This window comes from Agelaius tricolor, unplaced genomic scaffold (assembly GCF_023055355.1).
Source record: "Agelaius tricolor isolate 1412-34295 unplaced genomic scaffold, bAgeTri1.0.p SCAF_1, whole genome shotgun sequence".
Taxonomy (NCBI): Eukaryota; Metazoa; Chordata; class Aves; order Passeriformes; family Icteridae; genus Agelaius; species Agelaius tricolor.
In genome coordinates, this window is record NW_027269261.1 from 37,678,364 (window position 1) to 37,703,687 (window position 25,324).

The 25,324-nt window shown below is 36.1% G+C and overlaps 1 protein-coding gene across 1 annotated transcript in view; it reads right to left on the reverse strand.

Moving 5' to 3' along the window:
- Positions 1 to 25,324, reverse strand: part of PRKN (parkin RBR E3 ubiquitin protein ligase) — a 674,995-nt gene that overhangs the window by 322,267 nt on the left and 327,404 nt on the right. The window contains exon 6 of the mRNA XM_071430404.1: positions 23,770 to 23,885. Within this exon, the coding sequence (XP_071286505.1) occupies positions 23,770 to 23,885 (116 nt within the window). The remainder of the gene's footprint in view (positions 1 to 23,769; positions 23,886 to 25,324) is intronic.

The following is a 25,324-nucleotide window of genomic DNA, read 5'->3' on the forward strand; positions in this document are numbered from 1 at the left end:
AAAAACCATGCAATTTGTGTCCCAATAACGTCTCTTTCTATTTCTTATTTTAGCCTAACATCTGGTATCACAGCAGCCTTCTGCCACCTGCAAGGTCAGGAAAATGCAGACATCTCAATGCTTACTGACTATAGCATTATTGGAAAATTTCTGAATGGGTAGGATGACTTCTATTTCTTCACAAGTGTCTCCCATGTACAAAATAATAACTGAGAAAAAGGCAATCCTAAAAAGGTACAAAACTGGCAGCAAGCATTAAAATGATGCTCCTGGTTAATGAAAGAAACAATTATGGCACACAATCCTCAACTTGTAACTAATTCAGAAAGCCCTCATAAACCCAGACATAATGACTTCCTCATTTGTCATTCTGCCATGGTATAACTGGCCTATACCTGCAGAGGATGCTGCGTGTGCCAAGTGCAGCTGTAGCAGCTTGGCAGTATTTTGCACCCAACCTCTGGGTCAAGCAGAGATCCCATCAGCCTAAAGCCTCACATGCAGCTTCAACTCCCCAACCTGTAACAAAACACAACATCACTCTGCTACCAGCTATCTCAAAAAAACCCAACAAACTCACACACTTCTGAGCAAAGAAGCTTCTGGGTTCATTAAGCTTAAAAAAACAATTGTTTCCTTTGCCATCTGCTAATCTATCCTGAAAACTTGTCTCAGTCTCATCCACCATGGTTACTGGAATAGCATCTGTCCACCTGCAATCCTGACAGGTTGGAATATTTTTAGATACTAATTAGTAAAAAGTCATGTCCAAGAGAACTTCCCTGACCTTGTGCTGCCATTTAAAACTCTTCAGCTGTGGGCCACCAGAGAAGCCAGCTCCACTGAAGCAGCAGACACAGGAACAAGCAGGATAATGGGGTAGGCAGTCAAGCCTAACCTGGCACACTCACTGATGAACAGCTGATATGCTACTGTCACTTGAGACTTCTTCTCAGAATGCTGTTTTCCTTCCTGGTAGGACAGCAAATTCCCTGACCTCCATTTCAACATGATATGTGGTTCTTTGAAAGAGTATAAACAACAGAAATAATTTCTCTTGTTTCTCTTTTAAAAAGGTGTTTTTCTTCTCAATGTAATTCAATAACCATATATTTTTAAAGTGTACTAAAATCCCCTTTCCAACACCAAAGTAATTTTTCAACTGGTATAGTAATGTTCTTTGTTTTCTCATACAAAACTGAATTTCAGTTCATATAGTCTCCACAGGCCAAACTAATCCTTACCTTATCAGTGGAGCTTGGCAAAATTATAAGAATCTGGACCAAACATAACTGTCTAAGATACAGCAGTTGGATGATATCCAAACACCCTAATTTATCCCATATATGTTTCTTGAATTGAAATCCTAAAAAAACTGTTTCTACACAACCAGTTTGACTCTAAATATGTATTTAAGCCTGTAACAATTATCAAAACCTTTTGAAAAGCAAGTAATTGTTGATACTACTGGAATAAAAGGCATTGATTAATTAGTCTTGTGATCATCCTGGTCAAAGCCTGACAAAGGTAATTCAGCTACAGAAAATATATCTGAAGTAAACCTAGTTTCATTTAATGAGTTATTTTGGGTTACATTTTTTCCATTCTTTGTTCCTGCTGCATGATATTTAGCTGTAGACAGTACTTTTATGCATCCAGATGGACTAAACACCCTTAGATTTTTATTATTTTTTGTTTTTAAATTCATGTTAGTCCTTGCTGGCCACAAGAGGCGTATAAGAAAACAACAGCACAACTTCTATATTAATAACACTTGTTATTTGTTGTTTTGAAATAACCAGATGCCTCAGTCAGGAAGTTACACTGCTGCTGTAGATAAAATCAAAGGCAGAGGCACAGATGATATTTCTCTTGAGGAGCTAAGTACTAAACCAAAGCAGGATGACAAAATTGAGCATTCTGAAGTTCGCCCAGAGCTTGGGCTGGATCTCCTTGCCATCTGCTGCGTGCAGGAGCTGCCCTGCAGCAGCCTGCCAGCACACCGCTGCGGGAGCCCCACACCGCACCACGGCAGGAGGAGTTCCTGAGTCTGCTCGCCAGGAGAAACAGCAGTGTGGAGAAAACTCTTGTCCCTACTCTGCGATTCCCTGTGTTAGCTGGAGAAATTCCCTAGACTAGTAGAAATGCCTGAAGATTAGCATTTTGTTAACTCAGCAAATAATCTCACTGATAAAGTCTGTGAGGATATCTAAGTCCCTGGAGAGTAAACAACGATCCCCAAGGGCTCAGCAGTTATCAAACACAAGCTGCTTACTACAGCATCCCCTTGCAAGCCCATAGCTTTTTATGTGTTGGTTCTGGCTACTGTTACACAATTTTTTAGCCTATAAAATGGATGCACTAAATGCTCATCTGGTAATTTGGTTTGCATCAACTACCACAAAGTGTTTGAGAAAACCAAACACAGTGTAACAAAATACAGCATCCTCTTACCTACTAACTCTTACCATTGTTTACTTTGCAAAAGTAAAAGCAAGCACAAAAGCCTTTCACATCTAGACTACAAACTTGGGACCTGTGATTTGGGATGGTTACAGTTCATCTTTTAAAAGACAATGAGGCAAACTGACTTGCCTCACTTGTCCATGGAAATGGTATGAGTATTTTCATTGAAAAAAGCCAATAATTCAGTAGAGACTGCATCTGGAAAAGTATCTACTAAGGGCATGACTGTGACTCTTCCTATAGCAGAGATAAGCAGTTAGCCAGTTAAAGCCACTGGAGACTACTTGCAGTATTGTTGCTAACATATGCTTGTGGAATCAGGATCTAATTTCTCACAGTTTCAATGTTCCATTATCTCAGACTTCTACTCTGTGGGAATGTGATTGTTTAGGGCAGGATTTCCCCTTGAGGTGTGTATCCTTAATTTATTGCTGCAGGGTTGAGTAATGTACCGATCACAGAATCATTCATGTTTTATTAAAATTAATTTCAAGGGATTGTTGGTTTTAGGAAGCTTGTATAGGACTGTTCAGATGCTTTGGCAAAACAATACCAGCAACAAAGAGTAATGAAAATGTTTCCTTTTTTCATTTTTTCAACTGTAAGATAAATGAATTCTAGCCTCAGAGTATACCAAGAAAAGGGAAAAAACAACTGAAAACTCCTGCTATTTTGTCCCAGTTCCTCTGATTTCTCATGTCTGTCTTGCATTGCTTCTTCTGGAAGGAGTCCCCCTTGGCTAACACCTATCTTTAAGCTCTATCTGCACATCTGGGTCAGCACAGTATAAAAGCTGTTTGTGAAACCTGGCTCTCCCTACCAAATGTAGGTAGGTTTTCTTTATTCTCATCTCTGATCTTCATAGGAATATTTCAAGTGCCTGTTCTCAGTTATTTTCTAGGCATGTGAAGACAGTAGAAAATAATTGCTTCGTCTGGTAGATCATTTATTGTCTGAGACATTTTAAGGTGAAGAGACACCACCTGCTATAAAGAGGTCTTGTTTGCTAAGTGATAATTACAGGCTGAAACCAGAAAAAGGAAGGAAGGAAGTGGCGGAAGGAAGTGGCGGAAGGAAGGAAGTGGCGGAAGGAAGGAAGTGGCGGAAGGAAGGAAGTGGCGGAAGGAAGGTTGGTTGGTTGGTTGGTGGCTTCCTGGAATATTTCAGCCACTTTAAAGTGAGGCTCAACAAGAAATTTCCATTGTACAAGGAAAAAGAGAGAAGAGGTGGGTGAGGAAAGCAGTCCTACTGCAAGAACTAGAAGAGAGGAGAGGTTTTCTGTTGCACAGCCAGCACTGTGCAGAAGTACACAAGACAGAGCTCACACCTCACCATGTACAAGCACATGCCACCACTATGGGAACTACATATGCACCAGATGTGGCATCAAGATGGTCTGTACAGAACAATCACTTGCCAGTGCTGCATTTTCTGAAACCAACTTTTAGTGTGATCAACAGCTTTGCCTATAAGGAGAGCAAAACCATTAATTTTGTTACTGTGTCACAAATCAGAGAAAAAGGAATAAAATTAAAGTCCAAAATGACTAATCAAATTTGCTTGACAAGTACTAATTCACTTTGATCTATCTCTCACCATAATTTCATTGGCAGGTAAACCATACATATTTATAAAAGTGGCAGCAGGCTGCTGTTGCTCTGTTTGTAATTTACAGTAACAAAAAATTCATTTAGATTACCATACTTGGAGTCCCAAGGTGACTCTGCCTTGGTTACAGGCCCCCTGCGATGCAGGATACCTAACACAATGAAGAACAAAGGAAAACAATGCTACACTGAGACCAGAGCTCCTGGGTAATCAATTCAGGTATTTACAGCTGAAACAATAGCTCTGTGCAAATCAGCATCATTACTACAGTTTGCTGATAGAAACCCCAGGGAACTCAGGAAGTGTCTGCCTGCAAAGCAGCTATTTACTCTGAGCTACTTATGTTTTTTTAAACGTTATTGTTTTCCATCATAATAAACAGTAAATGATTGTTTAATAAGAGGGCATGAGAGGTGCAACCAAATGTGCAAAGTACCCCTCTGTTCTAGAATTGTGTCTTGCCATATGGGTCAGCAAATGCACCTCACAAGAAAAGGACCCCAGTATCAACCTTAGCCTTGTGAAGCACCATTACCAGACTCACCTGCATGGGGTTTTTTTTAAATGCTTGTTTCTAATCTCACAGACTTTAGAAAAACAAATACAAGCACAGACTCAAGGAGAGCCAGTTTAAACAATCTACTGTTTTGGCACATAGATAGGGCTGCTTGTCTCCCAACTTTGCTCTTCCTATTGGAAGAGCAAAGCAAAGAAAAAGCAAGCTCATTGGCACTGTCTGTCCTCCAGTGCTTTACCTCATGAAGGCAAGGTGTCCCACAAGACCACATCTTTCTCAATGGAAGAGACCCTAATTCTGCATATCCATACATTTCCTTAATATTTTACTAATACAAAGAAAATTACATTAAGGTACATTTTAGAATGCTTCTTCTTTGAACTAGCAATTAATCTTTTAGAAAGGATGAGGTAGGCTGACTTTCCTTGTCTGTCCATGAAAAACCCTGCCAAAAAATGGAGAACTATGACTTTTCACATTGAGTGTGAATGTGCCTTGCACTGATTTGTGAGCTGTTCAGAAAAAAAAATGAAGCAGAAATTACTTCTTCAGTGAAGGATGTTTTCAACACTTCCCAAAATCAAAGGCTACACCAGTTGATTTAAAAAATGTTCCTACCTATAGAAAAGTTAGATGGTCTAGTTGATACATCATTGCCTGTGGCGTCATCAAAGCAATGGTTGTTTAGACCTGCTTTTGCCTCAGTGAATGAATACTCACTATCCAACTGCTCCCCATGCCTTCTGCAGGCTTCTGCTGAAACATGCAACAGTGTCCAAAAATCTCTGAATTTAATCTCAGCTACAAGAACGTTGCCTTTTACAGTCACACACATTCTATATCTCAGTCACTACCTCATTTACATGAAGAATATCTGAGCTGCTTCTGGTGTATTTTTTCACAAACACGTCTTCCACGTTAGTTGGCTGACTGATCAAAACTATGAGACCAAAACAACAGGAAGCACAGGATTGTCACCATAAACTGAAATTTCTGTAATACAGCATTTGCAGCATGGATACATTTACAAGCAAAAGGACTCCAAGGAAGTCAAGGAGACAAAGTCCAGAAACATCTTTGCAAATTGGGAATTCTTTAGTTTTCAAAAAATGATGCCCAGGATCAGCTCATATGGACTTGGCATCTGAGGAACCTTTCTATATCCTGGATGGAACTGAAAAATAGTGCAAAATGCATGGGGAGTTACTTCACATCTGAGTGGTCAGATTCCTTAGTGAGAAGCAGAAACATTTTTCCTTATGCTGAGACTCTTAGTGCTGTCTTTTTGGGATGCCCATATACACGTGTCCAACAACCTGGACACTGCACAGAGTGATACAAAAATGATCTCTCTTCAGACACTGCCAGTAACAGCAAAGTTCTTTAGTCAGTGACATTCTCACCACACACAACACATCACAGACTGATTATGGACTGATCATGAACTGAAGTGTGATTGCTAAGTTTCTGTAAGAACACATATCTGAAAAGTATTATGGAAAAGAAGAATAAGAATAATACATCCCTAACAATAATCTAAGATAAGAAAGAAAATGAAATTTTATTTTTTTTTAAGCCTAACAATAGTTTAGCTAGAAATCAATTACTGGAGAAAGTAAGGCACTTAACTTCTAAAATACAGGGGGCATTTTGAAATTAAAATACAGTGGTAACATTTTGAAAGACTACTACTATTGTTTGAGCCCAAACTTTGAATGGAGTACTGCTGTGGGATGTACAGTAAGAAAAAATGAAAATAGAAAAGAAGATATACATGGTAGTTTTGTCTCTATGTCCATTTCCTACTGTCTACTAAACTAAAAGTGCACATATTCAGCTCAATCACCCACAAAATTCCAACAGTTATGAAGTCCATTGTATTTTAATTTTGTAACACTAAGTTAAAAGCTGAAAAAGAACTATGTTATTTCATTTAGTCATACTTCAAATACAAAATTGTCATAGAACTGGGCTTTTGGAATTCCTATCCAACACATAAAAGTGCTAACTATTTAGAGAAACAGATTCTTGTAGAAATTTGGAAGCAGTGAAGAGCAGAACTCAGTTCAGTTCAGAGAGGACATATGGTAATTTTAAGTTAATTTTTCAAATGAACGTTCAGTCACTGCAATGAATTTGAAATGAAGACAGGGCAGAAGAAATCTGTCAAAGATAGAAAAAAAAAAAAGACATAATGAAGTGTCAAAAGTGAAAAGCCAAATCTGCACAATCTCCAGGAAGATATTTACTGGAGGAGAGTAAATTATTTTTGTGGCTCTAAAAAATGAAATATGAATAAATTTTGTCAAAAGTTGTTACCTAGCAGTTGGTCAAGCTTAGCTCCAAATTCAAATGCTACATGAAGATTCACATGGAAATAATTTTCATGTGCTCAGGGTAAATAGAGCTCCAGACAGTAAATAAACCTCAAATGGGATGAAATTCTCTGTTCAAAGCATTTTACTTTTAGTTCAAATCAAACAATGTAAGCTCAGATAAAATGCAGAGAATCAAGAGAAGAAAATAGAGAAAAAAGTCTAATATGACAATAGATAAAAAGACATCAATCTAGTCCAGAGAAGCCGATTAAATGAGAGATATAAAGAAAAAAAAGGAAAAAGCTATAGTTTTAAAAGAAATCATGCCTATTGTTTTGGGACTGAGAATCACCAACTGCAAAATATATCCTTCTACAGCCAACTGATAGTGGGAAACAAGTAAATTTCTTATTGTTTACTAAGAAACAAATAAAAGGGAGTATCAGAAACTTTAGGGTAAAAAACAAAAAGAATTCTTCAAGGTAAAACTTACAAAGATGTAGAATACAAACTTCAAAAGGATATTCTACAGGTCCCATTCTAACGAGTCTTTTAATCTAGACAAAACTTCAGGGGCTTTCTTACAGAATAATCTTACACTGGAAAGGTAATCTTGATAAGTTTGATAAGTTTTGTTGGTAGCTAGGATTTTTTTGTTTTTGTTTTTATTTCTATGGGTTTGGTATTTTTTTTCCTCCTTTTTCTGAGCACATGTAGCTAAACCTGGTATATGTGACCTTATAAAAAGCTAAGTTTTGGGATGTAAAGAAGCATGAAGCAAGGGGTGCAATTCTGTAGTTAGCACCAAGCTGGATGTGATTCTGGTCACTAGAATGGTCTGTCCAGATAAAATGTAAAGAAGCACACAAATGAATGCAGGAGATCAATCTGCTTTCATGGCAATCATTACCTTCACTGCTGCAGCATCCCACAGACATGAAAATTGCAGCTTTATATTTGACTCAATTATTAGGCATTTAATTTAATAAGACTTTACACTCCAAGGTAAATATATCTCTGTTTTGGTATTTGGTTAAAATCTGCTTTGTAAATTATTTATTTTACTCTCCTGAAGGGCAAAAGTTTTTCAACAACCTTGATTGTCAAAATATACATGTAGGTCACAAAGCAAAGCTTCAGCCACAAAGCTCTGTTTTCAGAAGTTCCCATGAAATTATCTCTTTACCTAGAAGGCATCATTAAAAGAGATTTAGAAAAGCAGAATTAAAAAAAAAAAAAAAAAGATCATTCTGAAGGCAGGAGTTCAGAAGTTGTTAATAACTCATGCAGCAGAGAAAATATATGTCATTGCCATTTAAGATTATGACAATAAAGTTATACTCATAAAATCAGCACATAAAATATTTCACTCCATAAAACTTTCTAATTGCCTTGTTTTTTTTAAATCAAACAAACAAAACTGGAAGTTGCCAATCAAATATAAATACTCTAGGACTCTGGGTGGTTTGTAAAAAGAAAAAAACTAACAAATGTAAGAAGAAATTAAGTCAGGACTTTCATGGTAGAATGAATTAGAGAGGTAGGTACTTGGCAGAGACAGGGAGAACATACTCGAGCGTAAGCACACTAGCAACAAAGCATCAAGAATCTGACAGCAGTGAAGAGGCTAAGGAAAAGAATGTCACTTGAATTAAAACTTATGAAGGTCCAAAATTTATTTTTCTTTAGATCACTCAATGTTGAATCCATGACCTATCAATTGTGTATAAAAACATAGTTGAATACAACTCCCCGCTACCTTTAAAATCCTTTGTCTTGGAATGAATAAGGATGATGGTGTTGACTGTTTTGTTTTTGGTTTTTATCTCCTTTTCTGAAATTGTGGGCAATTTTGTCCAAGCAGCCAATTTTTCAGACAAATATTTCCTGAATCCTTCCTGGTAAAAACATAATACAGAAAAGATCTCTTTTTACAGAAAAAAAGGCAAAACAAACCAACCATTAAACACTATAGAACTCTCCACACTGGGCCTCAAACCCAGAATCAAAATCCCACCCATGGCAGCAGTTAACATTCTCACCAGAATGTGATACTTAATCCCTAACCTCACACTGGTGAGAAATCCTTTAAATCTTTTAAAGCAAGGGATAAAAACTTACTTGCAATTTGCTCCATACATACTTTGATTGGTTTAACAACTTTTGACCAGATATTAATTATCACCATGAAAGAATTTGCCAAGAATGAACAGTGACAAATCTTATTTTAAAACCCAAAATTTTTCTATACCATATTCTTGGCTGTACAACAAGCCTTGCTGGCTGCTTGCCTCTTCCAACAATATGCAAGCAGCCAGCCACCTACGTTAGCTGACTCAGTGAAGTCATGCCAATTTTATACTAACCCCACTAGCTGAGCAAAACAGCAAAGTTGCATAAATGAAACAAAAGCACATAATGACTGCAACCATACAGACAAACTTCTCACATTTGCAAAATGTTGAAAAACAAGAGGCTGTTCTGCATGGGAAAATTATAATTTATCAAGGTCCCACAGTAAGGAAAAAGTAGACTTCCTCACTTTGCTGTGCTGTAAGTCAAACCTTGAAGAAGGCAAGCAAGCAAGCCTTCCAATATTTCTTTGAGCACATGAGGGAAGTAGCTGGCATAATCAGACCCAACCTGATAGCACATCTTTCTGCAGAAAAAGGTTTGGAATGTTTAGAGCATCAGTCAAGCCACAGTATATGATAACCTTTAACGTGCAAAAGGTACTCATTCCACCTCACAGTATTCAACACATCATCGCTGAATGATTGCTCAATTTTCACAAGCAATATCAAAGTATCTGAAGAAACCTCATACAGGTGTAGTGGTTTCATACATTTGTGCTCTTCAGCACTGGGCAAATTTTTTTATTTTTTTTTTAATTTTTATAGTCATGTCCTGAGTATTTTTTTCTCTGACAGGCAACGAACACTCAAAAAATGTTAGTGTAGGTCTGAGTTTGGAAAATCTTCATTCATTTTACTTTCCACTTGCAGCCAGTGGAAAGTAAAAGGCCAGTTACACAAGTAGCCTTTCAGAAATCCAGGGCACAAAGTGGACTGTGTATCAATACATACAGAATATTTCACCTACAGGCAACTGAGTGTAGATCAAGTTGTTACTTCTCTGGTTTCTGCTGTTAGTTAAATAACCATTTTTTTTTTCCTACAAACCATTGACTTTGTGCTTATTGTATTAACTGGCACTGTAACCCCACTCTAATTAATTTTAAGAAAAGTCTAGTGTCATTAAAGTAGCAAAGAAAGTTTAAACATCAGAGAAACATGATTGTGTATGGAGTTATTTTTTTAAAAAGAAATGTCCACAAGAGAACTTCCAATAACCAAACAAGGAAGGAATGCTCCAATTTTTAGTTCCCAAATCAGTTTTGTATTTTGTCTGCCTCAGGTCTTGAAACTCATCCACCTGGAGACAGACAGTTACCCCCACTGGGATTTTGCAAATACCTCCTCTTATGGTATCTGTGTACCTTTGCTCTAAAAATTCAGATATTGTGATGTAACCTTGACAAGAGAAGCGATTAGAGAAGAAAAAACTTGTAAGGGGTAACTGAAAAGAAAAAAAAAAGCTAATGAAAATAAGCATTCTTCTGTTGGAATATTTAGCCACGACTCACATGTTCAAAGTCAAGCATATGTTTAAATAACATCCTGTTCTAGAACTTGAGTACTCACAGCTTTGCAGAATCAATCTTTCATTGGCATATGATTATATGCACAGTAGGAAAAGCCATGCTAAAATAAAATAAATAAAACTGCAATGCAATGTTAAAAATGCTACTGAAGGTTAAAAGACAAAAAAACAATTCAGAATATAAATGTTTTTACCTGTAGGATGTTTTTCACTCTGGCATTTGGTAAACAATAAGATAGATATTAATAAATGCTAAGTGGAAAATTTTTTTTAATGATAGCCATTTTAATGGAATACTCTGCCCAAGTGTCAAAAACTATTACTTAACATTAGCACTTAAAACCAAGGTCAATGCAATACTGCCATTCTGCTTCATACTACATTTTAAAAACAATTTCTTACAGTAAAATTCAACTACATGACTGTGTACTGCTTGTAAAAAACAATTAGAAAACAATTTTATTTTAAATAAAAAAGTAAAGATGCTTGCAGGTATCATAAATGACCTCTTGAACATTCTCAGCAGATCTAATGTAAAGCCTTCATTCTCTTTTTCCTCCTTTCCTTTTTTTCCTTCAACTAAAAAAAAAAAATACTTTGCAGAATCTATTAAACACAGCAGGGAGAAGGAAAGAGACAAGGGAAGAAAAGAATTCAAAGGATAATCCCCTGACTTCCCTAGGAGCTTAATAGAATCTTATGAATCTTGTAGAAAAAGAAGAAATAACATATTCATACATTTGGAAAAGAACAAACAAACTCAAAGGAAAGGAACATGAACACAGAGTAATAGTATCCTATTTCCTGATCAGCAACTAGAATCCAAAGGAATGCTCAATTCTGTAACATATTTTAAAAGGCCAAGAATATTGTTCAACATGTTACAAAAAAAATCACTTTCATCAGAAACATTTCTAACATGCTTTAGTACTAGCGTTAATGCTTTTACCCTTAGATAAATACCATCTGAACTGCAAATATGGATAATGTATTTTTCTAGAAAACAGGAAGATCTGAGAGAGTATGATCAGAACCATAAATAGCGCTCTGAAAACAGGGGGTCATTACAAGGCACCAGGACACCCAGAAAAGTGGAAGATAAATAATACAAAACACATTTTTCATATGCATACAGATTAGCTCAGATAATCAGAAAAGACAGCAAAGGACTGAGACAAGAGCTCTTTCCAGCAAAATTCATTCTCATGACAGCAGATATTTCCAGAACTGTCTTATTCTCAAAAGAAGAAAAACAAACCCCGCTGAATATTCACTCTGCTTCCTGTGATGAAAAGCATTATAAATCCTACCTCATACTGAGACACTCATTAAAGACATTCCATGACTACTTCTTGGAGGATATCACTCAGAAAGTGCAGGATTATTACAATGGATGTGTCTGGGCTCTGACCAAGCAAAGCACATAGACCTGCATTTATATCCTGCTGGTTTTGATGGGATTATTCAGGTGCAGCAAGCACAGGTTAAACTACTTACTGATGTGAGGTCACAGTTTGGTTCTAAATGTTCTGCAGAACTGAAACCACCACAGAGACCCTAAGAACACAGGAGGACACCTCTCTAGAAATATTTTATTCCTTGCTATTATAAACAGCACATCATATTAAATGAAGAAATTAGAGAAAGAATAAACAAAGAAGAAAAGCAAAAATTCTCAGGAGATTCAATTTCTTTGTCCCAGATAGGGAAGGGCGCTACAACCAGAGCAGAAGTTGCCAAGTGGCCAACTAATATCTGTATATTGTCCCGATTCTTTCTAGCTTCAGAAACAGGAATTCCTTAACTTTGAGAGACTAAAAACCCAACAAAACTGTCTCCACTTTTGGTACCAGATTTTTTAACAAGGAATGCAAAAAGTAGGAGTGCAGGGAATGCTACATTTTATACTTCTGTACCTAGGCCCATTACAGATGTTTAAGATGAGCTACTATTCAGTCTTGCCTTCTGTTTTTTATTTTATCGCTTGCAAAAATTCTTTTAATGGCTTCTACTAGTTTAATGACTTAATAAACAATACCTTATATCCCTGTTCATGTAATATAAATTTGATTTTAAAGACACAAAAATTGGCAGCAAGATTGAGAGGGATGTGTAGGATGCTTTAAATTTTATTTTATTTCTCAATTCTGACTTCCAGAAGGTCGTGTTTCATTAACCAAAACATAATTCAAGTACAAACATAGAGAGTGAGAAAGTCAAAAGTACAATAATCTACAATTCTCTAATTAATGAATAAATTATGTTTTGAAATCAGGTTTTCAAAGCTTGCCAATGTTACTAAATAACTATAAATGTACTACTTTTCAGAATGTAGAAAATGACATGTTTTCAAATAGTCCTTCTTACTGTTGAAGGAAATGAGATCTTAAATGCAGGCACTCTACATGCTTTTCACAAGCACCACTCTGTTTTCAGGTTTAGACAATCATAACTCTACTTAACTTTTCATTCTCTTACTGTGCCAAAGTTTATGCCACGTAAAATCAATAAAACAACCCAAAATATCTGAGTGGCTGAAGAAGACACTTAGACATACAGACACTAGACATACATATAGATACCAGACATGAAGATAAAGGCACACTTTGTCTTTAAAACATGAAAGAGGGCTCGTAATAAGACAATTCATAAAATCTGTGGCACAAAAATTAACTAAAGAGAAAAGTACTATGGATTGCCTCAAGCCAGAATCACCTAACAGCTTTAAAAGAGAAAGGAATTACCATTAGAGTCTGTGAGATACTCTAAGCACCCCTCAAGGGCCTGTACATGCTTCACTTGCTTTATGTGAAGCCTTGCATCCCTTAAAGTACTATTTTGTTAATCAGTTTTCAAGGTCACAGCTGAATGCAAGAGGGACAGGCTGGCATCTGTAGAAGATACTTATTTCTGGAAAAGTCACAGTTCTATTTATGTGAAAATGATCAGCAGTTATGCAGCACATAAGTCTTAACCTGCAAACACTTATACAACAAAAAAAATACTCAAACCCACTAAACTGTTTGCATAATCAAAGTCTAAAGGGTCAAGGTGAAAGAAGTGTCTTTTTAATTAAAATTAATTTAGCAGATACATGCATAATTATGTCCTCACAAAACAATAATGAGTATTTTGCCTGAAATTATGGATATATTTGAAGGACAAGAGAGAAAAAGAGCTATTTCTCAAAATTTCAATGATGAGGGTCTTTAAAATGCTCTCTCTCTTTAGTTTTGGTATTTTATTTTAAAAACAAAATTAAATTACAAATGCATTGAACTGGATAAATGACTTTGTGAAACTGTTTTCTATTTTATATAACCAGACTGAACCATATTGCAGCATCACTCTCACCACCTGCTTTCTGATCAGGACATGCTCTGACACCTTTTGAGGCACATATAGCAAAAGTGAATAAATATAACTTCTTTTGTCAGGAAATCCAATAAACTCCAGCAAGGTTAGAGAATCCATAGGGAGCAAAGGCATAGTCTTGCTCATGAGTGCAGTTCAAGATTGACATCAGCATTGTCAGCCTGTTTCCAAAGAGGTTGGACAGATTTCACAGAGGTGACATCTGAGTGCAGTCATCTTTCCTGCACTGTGCACATCAGTAGGCTGGTCCTGGTTTTCTTGGCAGCTGTTTGGCTGACACTGCCTTTAGTGGTTACACAGAACATACCTTATGGGAAGTGGTATGAATGTTCTATTTGTTGCTTCAAACAAAAGAAAAAGAATGAGTAATTTGTAAAATGCAGATGGAATTTGCATGCCAAAAGAGCACTGTCTGGTTCCTACTTTCAACAAAAATATGGGCAGATTTATCTCCTTTGTAAAGTGAAATAAGAATAGCGTAGGGGGAAAACATTCATAAATGTAATGCACTTCAAATAACTGAAGATTGCTTGTAGAGAAGAAGGACAAAGAAACAAGTACATATACATAAGAATGTATATATGTATACGCACACGTATGTATTACATATAAATATGTATGAAATATTAATCAAAATTCCATTTTACTTTGTAAACATATAGGAGCACATACCCTTGAAGGAAAGCAAAACTGAAAGTGAGTCAGAGGAGAGTTTTGTAAAAGCTTGCTGGGGTAGAAAACCTCTGAAATCTCTGCACAGAAAAGCCACACTTATGCTAACCCTTTCAGGAGAGTAGTCTTCAGTAGAGTAGGTATCATTTTTCCCTTATCTTGCTATCCAGCAACACATTTTCTCTACTATTTTACTCACTTTTCACTACCACTGAACTCTCTCAGGAGCAGGTCCAACCACAGTCACAGTTGATCTTTAGAGATCAGCTGTAAGATTTATTCGCTCAGCAAGAGAAAGTTATGTCAGTGTAATTGGCAAAATACAGAGAAATAATTCAAACAGTTTTGATAGACTAATGTACTTTTTTTCATCCTGCTTACTGCATTTCAATGTACAATGATATGGAATTACTTTAACATAAACTAAAAAAAAACATGTCAAGTGAAAGTACAAGTCTTAGCGAAGGGGTTTGTAACAATACAAAAATGTGGTTTTATTGGTGTCATTTTTCTAGTAGTAGTCCTACATTGGCATGCCAGTGCAGCATCACTACCATTTACAAACTTGTACTGGGAAAATTATTAATAATTGCACACAATTATTAATTGTGTACATTTTCAACTATTTTCAAATGTTTGCACACAGCTCCCTTACTATGTCATAGATATTGACAGAACTTAACAGATTTTGATTGACTTTGATTATGATGTATTTCTTGTCATTTTCAAAACACACTGCAAATCAGCATCTTTTTGCATCAAGTTCCTAACAGTTAGGTATTAACAATTTAACTTGACTTTTGTCTATTTTCCACTAAGAGACTGAATTTATTTTCTATGCTCCCGCCTGAAACATGCCCTGGATTTTCCCTTTATAAGGAAACTTTACTTGTGCTGGTAACTTAGTTGATAAAGAACTTAGTGCATCACAGCAAAATTTACACTAAAATTTTTACTATCATTTATCAGTATACAACAATTATTGCAATAATTTACTATTCCAAAATTGCTATATTTTAAAGTAAACATATAATTAAAAGTTTACTAAATGATGTTTTATACAAAGACATTGATCAGGAAGAAGAAGGAATTTCCCTGAAGATCTAAAATATTTGGATCCTAACTGGTTTCTCTTACAAACAAGATAAGGAACAGACTCTTTCTAAGACTGCCTTCAGAAAGAGTTTTGTTTCCAGAAGCAACCTTCAACAACATCCAAAGAATTAACAAGAGGGAAGAGAGCTATCAATGATCATGAGTGGATAAGTAAAAAGCAAAAAAAGTAATTCTAATTATTAAATTCCATTACAGGTCCATCAAGACTGCAATGTACCAAGAGCTTTGCATGCTCAGTGCAGACTGTCAGTAGAAAATGTGTGAAATATTTTCCTTATACTGTTGTCAGTCAGTACACTGCTATGACAATTCATCCTACACCATGGTTTAGAGAGAAATATAGCAGTAGGTGTCTGTATTTATTATATGTACATAAATGAATATATTTCTCCAACATATGCCTCAATTCCTCCCTTGTTTTCCCAAAATTTTGTACCCATAAGTCCCCAAATGTGTTACACATCCAAAATATAGTTATAGAATTGGAGAGTAGAACCTGCCCTAGACATCAATTGAAAACAGTGTGCAAACACTTGCCATCAAATTCCATCAAAATGTTTATCTGAATGATGCATTTTTGAAATCTGATAACAACTCCTAGGGAGCTATTGGACTGAGGAACTGAATAGCTCTCCAAGACACTACCCAGGACAGCAGACAGTGTTCCATATTGGATCATTAAGTGAGTCTATGAAGTATCAAGTAACATTTCATAAAGTTCTCTATATATTATGACAGGTTCTCTGTCTTATGAATAGTCCTTCACATATTTGATTTCAGAAATTATGTCCTGGCACATTTGCCCAATACTACTATTTCCAATTTTTCCTAAGTTTGTGCAAATGAAATTATTCTGTTGGGTGCATATTTAGGTTTTTGCTGCTAGGCAGCTTCATTCTTTCTTGGATATTTTCACTCTTGCTTCCTTATTTTGTTGTAAAAGCCAACCACATCCTTCACAAACACTTTCCATTCCTTCCCTTTACGGAAGTGCATGACGCCAAACCATTGGCTGCTCAGCAGAGAGCAACAGCTGAGTTCCTCCCAAAGCCTCAATGCCTCAGTTGAGGCCTGAAAGGAACATTGCAATCTGTTCACCTTGTTCCTTCAGACCTCAGGTCTCTGCTGAAAGCATGAGGCTGGCTAATTAGTACTACTTGTGATGGTGCCTTTGCAATACAGATATCTCTCCAAAGACAAGTGGATTGTGACCTCCAATAAGGATTCTCATAGGTCACTACACCACTATCAGATGGTGAAAATATTCAGCTATTACTAACCTTGCCTAAAGCAAAACTAACAAGAGATGAAAATGTTTCGTCTTTCATGTTAAGGAATTCATTTTAAAAAGAAGGAAAAGAAAGTCTCAGACATCTGAACCTGCAAACATCTATGGGAGAAAAGGCACACTGTGGGCATGCAAAAGAGTCTCTGTGAACAAGGTTTTAAAAACATTGGCTACTCTGCAAATAAATTCTAACTTTCACATTTAAATTTACAATACTTGAACAGAATAGCATTCATTAGCTATCATTTTTCATTGATTATATACAAGTATTCATACTCAGGTTTCTTCAGAATATTTTGGAAGTGAGGTTCATGAAATCTTGGATGTGGTTACACTTGGATACCTGACACACTAAAGCTACTGACTCGTCCCAAATAATTTAAACTTTTAAGTCTTTGTGTCTCACAACATGAATGAAATACGCAAGTGAAGAAATCTACAAAAACACCTCACTGTAGTAATCACCACAAATTAGAGAGAACATACAACATATAATATAGACCCTGTTGATAATATTCTGGAATCTGCAGGCTTCAGGTGAAATGTCAAATGCAAAGTGAAATTCATGACATTTCTTTTATCCCAGGTCTATCAGGAGATGAACATTACTGAAATAAATTCAATTCAGAAATGAACTTCATTTGTGACATAAAAATCCTCACTCATGGCTGTTTCAAACACTCAGACATACCACACACTATTATATTTATGTTCACAAACATGTGGGCAAATTTAAAAAAAATAAATAAAAAAAACCAGCAAGCAGTCAAAACATTCCTTTCCATTTGTCCTTTCTGTCAACTGTACACTAAGATATATGCCAAGCAAAGGAATGACATAGAAAAAAACCTCAGCCTCATAAAGAAGGAAAGGTAGGCAGGTTTTATTCTCCCAGATGAAGAGAAATTTGTGCTTTATGTCCAGCATAGGACACAAGTGAGGTTGTATAAAATCCTCCTCACTTGTCCCCTGCTGGCAAAGGATATGTGCAATGTGACAGTGCAATAGCTGTGCCAATGCACTCTTCTGTTCCCAGATGTGTTGAAGCTGAAGATGCAGCTGCAGTGCAGAACTTAACAGTTTCAGAGGCAGAGCAGTAAGAACTGCACTGCTGTCCTGTCATTGCCATAGGGGCTGCTGTATTCCAGTGATTACATCTCAAGAGAAAGATTAAGGCAACTGAATTTCATGCACAGGGCACATCTTCCAGTAGCTCATGGTGCAAGTCTTTGAGTCTGAAATCCACAGCGTGCACCTCAGAGGAAATGAAGGTCACTTACTGGCATTATCAGACTTGGTTCACATTTCAAAAAATCACCCAAATTCTCAGCAAAAGGTTGTCTCCGCATGTTTTGCTTGTATCAAAACTCAAATATTACAGCTGTAACAGGAGTATTCTATAAGTTACCTCATTGGGGAAAAGGGAAAAAAAAAGCCCTAAATCAATTAGTAACAGTTCTTAGTTTTATATCTAATTTCCTGCTTTAAATAAGTGATTCTTAAGAAATCTCATTAATTTAAGGAACGTTAGGGAATAAAGCAGTAGACATTGTCCCTGATGGTCATAGTGCTTAGACAAAGTAGATTTAATTCTTAGCACAATCTTTTTCCACTCCTCTTTGAACTACTCAAGGTATATAAAGACAATATAATTTAACAGAGATTTAGAGCAGAGACCACATTATCAAGATGGGTTACAGGGAGGGAAAAAGTACTTCAAAAAAAGAATAGCTCAATATAGATTTAATAACTTGCTTGGATTATAATGGCCCAAAAGGGTAAATTTAGAATCTTATGTCCCAGAAGCAAAGAGAAATAGTAGTTATAAGTATAGAATAAGGTGCTATTTACTCTTCTGAAAACATCCTATGGGTAATGTCTTTTAATGGGCATGGTCTGCATTTTCATGTCAGAAAACAACAGAAGGGCCCTGGTAAAACTCTCTCCAAATAACAGCAAAATTGACCTGAATCAAACTTGCACTGCAGATTCTTCACTAAGAAAATGTTAACAGTTCTCAAACAAATCTCAGAATGTTCTGAGTCAAAAGAGACTTACAAGAATCATTAAGTCCAACTTCTATGTGGATGGCCTGTACAGGGATCAAACCCACAAACCTGGCATTAGCACCACACTCTAACCAATTGAGTCAATTGGTGGACCTCTGTCAAAAGCTGAATTTTGCAAATTGTCTCTTCAGCTGTAGCTTTGGATTCAAATAATCAACTAAAGATTCTGGAATTATTTGTAATGTAAAGGTCTTGAATATCATGGCTGACCTGATGCCTCATCTACTTCTTGTCATAGTCACTGCTATATTCTTCCTCTGATGCTCCTTTTTTTTTTTCTAACCTGCATTAATACCATATATCTTTTATAAGAAGAAAGACAAGGCGAAATATTTCAGGTGTCTCTAAACAATATTTAAACTGCAATTTAACAAATATTTTACTTCAAAGCAACGTACAACATTAATGCACAAAACAGTAAAAAATATAGGTCAATAAGGAACATAACACACCTATATCAACAATAACATCATAAAAATGAAAATCCAGAATAGGAAATTAGAAAAACCCTAATCCCCATAATAAACTTGGGGAGGTGGTCTTCTTTTGGCATACAAAACCCACAGGTAAAAGCCACAACAGAAAATCATTTACATATGTATTTATTGATTTATTGAGAAGCAAACAATTTTATCCCTTACCAATTTAGGAACATTATCTGCATTTATAAAACAACAACAACAAAAAAACCCCAACCAACCAAACTAAAAAAAAAAAAAACAACAAAAAACTCCAAAAAAACCCCCCAAAAAACCAAAACAACAACAAAAAAAACCCAACCAAAAACCAAACCAAACCCAACAAAAAAACCCCTCACCTGTCTCAATTCTGACTCTACGATAGAGGAAATAAGCAAGCAGGAGTGATAGGAAAATGTCACAAACAGCTGCTGAAAGGAAAACATTTCTAACTTGTATTTTGACTTCGAGGAAAAAAAAATAAAAGACTGGAAAAGATGGCTGGCTAAGAGCTAGTGAGAAGCTTAGGAAGCCCAAAGTAACCCTAGGAAAACCAGATTAATGCACTATTCCCAACAACATGCAGCCATTCATTCTTTACTGTCTGAAGGAGAAGAGAGCTGCCCATTGAATTTCCAACAGGACTTCCTATAGTACACTTGCTTTTTTCCCCTCTCAGTACTGACCTTCTCCATTACTCTCCTGCCCATGGAATTTAATGTGATCACAGTCCAAATTGATTTGCCTGAAAAGAACTGTGACAAAGACATTACACCCCAGTTACCCTTGAAGAGTAACTAGCAAATGCACTACTATCACCACTAGCAGAAGTTCTCACTCCTAACTCCAGTATTGCAAAGTCCAAAGAGCAGAAAAGCATATAAAAGATTTCAATGTTTTAAACAAAGCAAAAGATTGCTTTGTTCAAGACTATGAAGCAGGGTTTTATTAGATTAGAAAAAAAATCTGATAACACAACAACAAATTCTGTTCCTTCAGGAGAATTCTTTCTACCTATTAAGTGACAGTATGTCCTATATCTTTTACACTTATCTGTATCTGCTGAAAGCTAAAAATAATGGTGCCTTTAGGAATTGTACCCTACCGAGTTCGTGAAAGATGACGTGAGGCATTTCTGTTCTATACATTTTATTTTTACACTGCTTAAAACTGCTGTTATTCCTGAGCCTGATTTATGGGTACCCTAGGGTACTCCTAACCCCTTTTGATGTTATTTCTACTGGAAACAGTTGACAAAAGCAGATCTTCCCTTGAGGATTGCACAGTTTTAGTATTTGTTTCAACTTCCAGCCATTTGCTCAACCTATTAAAGCTTCTTCAAAGACATAGAATAGCAACCCATCACCTTGAATGTTACAGAAAAAAAAATGCATAAAGGCTGCCAATTCACATTAACTGCTGTAGATAAGCAGAATACATTGAAAGGCATTACACTACATGGAATACTGCCTATGGATTTAGCATAGCCTTTCAAGGGTGTTTGGCTTCCAACTATTTCACTCCAGTGGTCAGACTTGCATGGAAATATTTACATAAAATATAAACCTAAGGCAAACTAAGTGTATTTAATGTAAACTTAAGAATAAAAACCGGGAATAGATTATCATTGCTTCCACTTTGTATTTTTTCTATATAGCAGAGTACACTACTGCTTTATATAAGATTTGTATAAGCTTTGCTAACCTTGCTAAAACCATACAAATGCTGTGCCAAGAATCTTGGAACTTAATTACTCTGCCTCTGGTGGACTGTCAATGATAAATTGATGGAAACACCACCTAGAGATATGGTTTATGTTGCAAACAAAAATACTTAAGAAAATTGCAAATAGTACCTCGTTGTCATCTTTTCCTGTTTGGTGTCTTGTTGCTGGTTTGGGGTTTTTTCCAGAAAATAAGGAAGAAAAATCTACTTTGAAGAACAGACACAAATTTCTTATTTTACTATAGTGAAGCTAATACAAAGTACTGGCTAATGTACCAAATACAGTTAATCCTCTTTTTCACATGAATGCTACAGAAGGATGAAGGTAAGTTTCACAAAATACTCTAGAGTGCCCTAAATGCTACTTTTCAACTTCATAAGCATATTAGCAAGTAATTTCCAGTACAATAACTTAAATATTTAACTAAAGTAAAAAGATTATGACTATTTATGTAATTTCTTGGAATTACATACAAATATTGCAAGAATGTTAGGTTGGAGAAAGTAAAAAAAAGTAAAGAAACCCCAAAAAACCTGAGTGGAGATTTTTTAAGTAGCTCAAGATTTTACAATAACCTTTTCATAACTGATAAATGTTTTCATTGTATGATCTTGCTCTTTCCGACAGTCAAAACTTACATTTGACCCTCCTTAAAACTGGTAAAAGACAAAATCAGAAACTAAACCAACTTCTTACACAGCTTTAATTGGAAAATTATGTCATCCACCCAAAGATACATGTGAAATTTTATTTTCACAACTAGCAGGATTTTCCATACAAAAAATAAAATGGTGAAATAGTATCCTGGGTTTTGGTATCACCTACAAATGTCTAGTATTACACAAAAGTGCATGGGTGGCTTTTATAGCTCTAAAAAAAAAAAAAATCTAAATTCTGAAAGATAATCAGAATTTCATGTATGGATACATTCTAAAAAATTTAAAGTTATCATAGAAATGTGTATCAATATTTTGACATGATGAGACAGAACAAATTTCTTATATTTTGCTTCTTTTAATGTTACCCAGAAAGGGGATTTTAAATGAGTTTTTTTCCTTATGTTTTCTTGGTGGGGTTTTTTTTGGTTTTGGGTTTTTGGGTTTTTGTTTTGGTTTCTTTTGGATGCTTATTGTGTTTCTTTGTTTAATTGAAAACTTAACAAAAACATAGTAAATTCTCAGGAACAGACAACTTTTCCTGCAGTCCAGAAATATTTAGAGTTCTTGAGAACCCTGTGGACACAAGTCCCACAGATAAGTACTGTTTATGCCAAAAAGCTCAGCTATTCAGCAAGTTTTACCCCTTTGCTCCTCTTCAGTGAGCTCCTCTGAAACTTCCTGGGCCCCACACAGGAAATATGGTGACATGAATAACCCTTTTCCATTCCATCTTAATGCTAGGATAAAAAGTGCACTTTCACTGCAGATCTACAATGGTTGGGTTTCAGCTCCACAACCAACCCAAGCTGGCTATGATGAAGCACCAGGTGACACAGCTCTGTGCAGGACATCTGTCAGGCATTTCCATCTGGTTTGGGATTAGCCTTTGGCCCTCTTGTATTTAGCAGTACAGACATACACTAGGGGTCTGCACTTCAGTAAGCCAAACCATTCTCTTGCCCAGGGAATTTTTAGAAGGGACAGGAGAACCAGCCACTTTTGAGTACCTGAGTCTGCACCCTTGCTGCAAAATGCTGTCATACCACTTTGACAGAGACTGATATTTGGTCATTGTTTAATCTGTACCTAAGAACCAGTTCTGTAAATACACCACAAAGGATGCTTCCAAAACCGGCTCTTTTCAGAAGACACACACCATATGAATCAGTACAGAGTTCAAGTGTCCTTTGCCATTTCTCCCTTCTGACCAACAACTTTCTCTTTACACTTTTGTATAAAATATCTCCTAATCAGTAGATAAATGTGTTTCAGGTAATTTTTCACTACAATGATAGCTGTCTTTTTTGGGCAATTGGTTCTTAATCCATGCATTTTCAAGTAATGGATATTCTTGAATGTATGTGCTCAAATACCACATGCAAAGATGGATTACAGCATTTCAAACTACCACAAACACAAACATGAGAACAGATGCATTTCACTTTGATTTATAGAACAAACACCAAGAAGTTAATTTCTTCAGGAGCAGCCTGACCCCTCAAAAGTCCAGCTCTTTCCCAGGTTCTTGAATACATATTAGCAGAAAATATCTACAGTCAAGATAGTGTATCTTGAGCTCTCAAGGTTTTATTAGAACTAAAACAGTCAGATTTCCACTTGCAACATGACTAAGGTGCAAAAATATGAACTGCAATTTTACCAGCTAAACAAATAATACACCTGAAAATATGACCCATTTTTCACCATGCTACCAGGGAAAAAAATCCCAGCCTTTAAAAAGGAAAATAAGCAAAGAAAAAAGAGGCTCTTTGGAAGTGGTAAGTACTCTGAAGCAGTGAGACTGTACATCTCTGACAATTTTTGTTGTACTTACCTAATATCTGTGCATGTTATACATGTGATACAGCGGCTGTTTGTTGTAACGAGGTTCAAAGCCACAGATGTTTCACTGTCAGCGGTTGGGTGTGCTCCACATTTAAAGTAAAACTCCTGAAATATTGAAGGAGAGAGATAAAGAGAAGATTACATACCTGCTGCTCAGGTCCTTCCTTTATCTTTGGCTAACTGACATTTGAGAGAACAGACAAATCACCACTGCCAACAGCAAAGGAGGACAGTCATTAGGAAAGGTTTACAAGGCATCCCTTGCAAAAATACCAGTCTGGGTGTGGATTCTGTTTAGCACCTTTCCTAGCAAAGAAGATATCAGTGTGACACATTCTGTGATCTTCTAGATTTATAGATTAAAAAAAACCATTTCATCTAGACTTTCTCTAATCAAAGGCAAAAATATCAATTTCAATATGCATTAATATTGCCACTATCTTTTCTTTTTACAGATATTACCATTTTCTGAACTCTACAACATATAATTTTGGCTCTAAAATAGTGAAGTCTGGCCTTGCTGGGACAGGATGAAGGAAAAAAAATATAGCTACTCTCCACTTTTTTAGAGTGAAGAAGTCACATCCAGGCCTCAGCATCAGGAACAATCCAAAAGCCACCAAAGAGACATGCTAGGTGTTTGCTAGTGTCACTCCCAGCTCCTACCTAGACAATGGGGACACAAATTGCAGCACCCACTAATACAGGAGTAAAAGAGAACCTGTGGGTGAATGGGAATGAAAAAAAAAATCAGTATTTTAAAATACAAAATCCCCTTTGTGATGTTGGAAATCTTTAAGATGCAATTTTACCATCTTAATAAAGTTCTACTTCTCTTTTAGGCCATATTACATATGCAAGTGTACAGTGTTTGAATCAAGTTGCTTTAGCCTTTTAGACTGCCTTCATTAGCATAATATTTTTCACACAAATGTGTGTTTTCTTCTCTTTTCCACTGCACCACAGGGAAGGCCATATGAAGCACACTATTCTTTGATAAGATTTTGTCACAAGAAATTCTTCTAAGTGTCCAAATCACTCTAAGCACCTGTAAAAAAAAGCATTCTGAAGACACATGCTTTACAAAGGAGCTGCAGATTGAAGTTTGTAATTTCTTTGTTGCTACGAAATCTTCTTTCCAGTAACAAATTGTGGAGGTTTGTAATGAAACCAGGTGTAAATAAATGTGAATTGGAACTTAAGGGTATAAAAATTTTGGAAGAAAGGATAAGAAGGCATAAAAGAATGACAATTGTTGACAACATCAAGATACTAACATCACAGTTTATTCTCAAGAAACCTGGTCTTGGTGAAAAAATACTAAGAAAACAAGGAAAAAACCCCAAACAAACTGCAGCAAGGGAAGAAAAAAAAAAAAAGGCAGAAAAAAATCAGCAGCAATTGCTAATGACTTTTGAAGGTGGGACAGGATGAAGAAAAAAAAATTACAGCTACTGTCAACTTTTTTAGAATGGAAAAAGTCACATCCAGGCCTCAGCATCAGGAACAATCCAAAAGCCACCAAAGAGACATGCTAGGTGTTT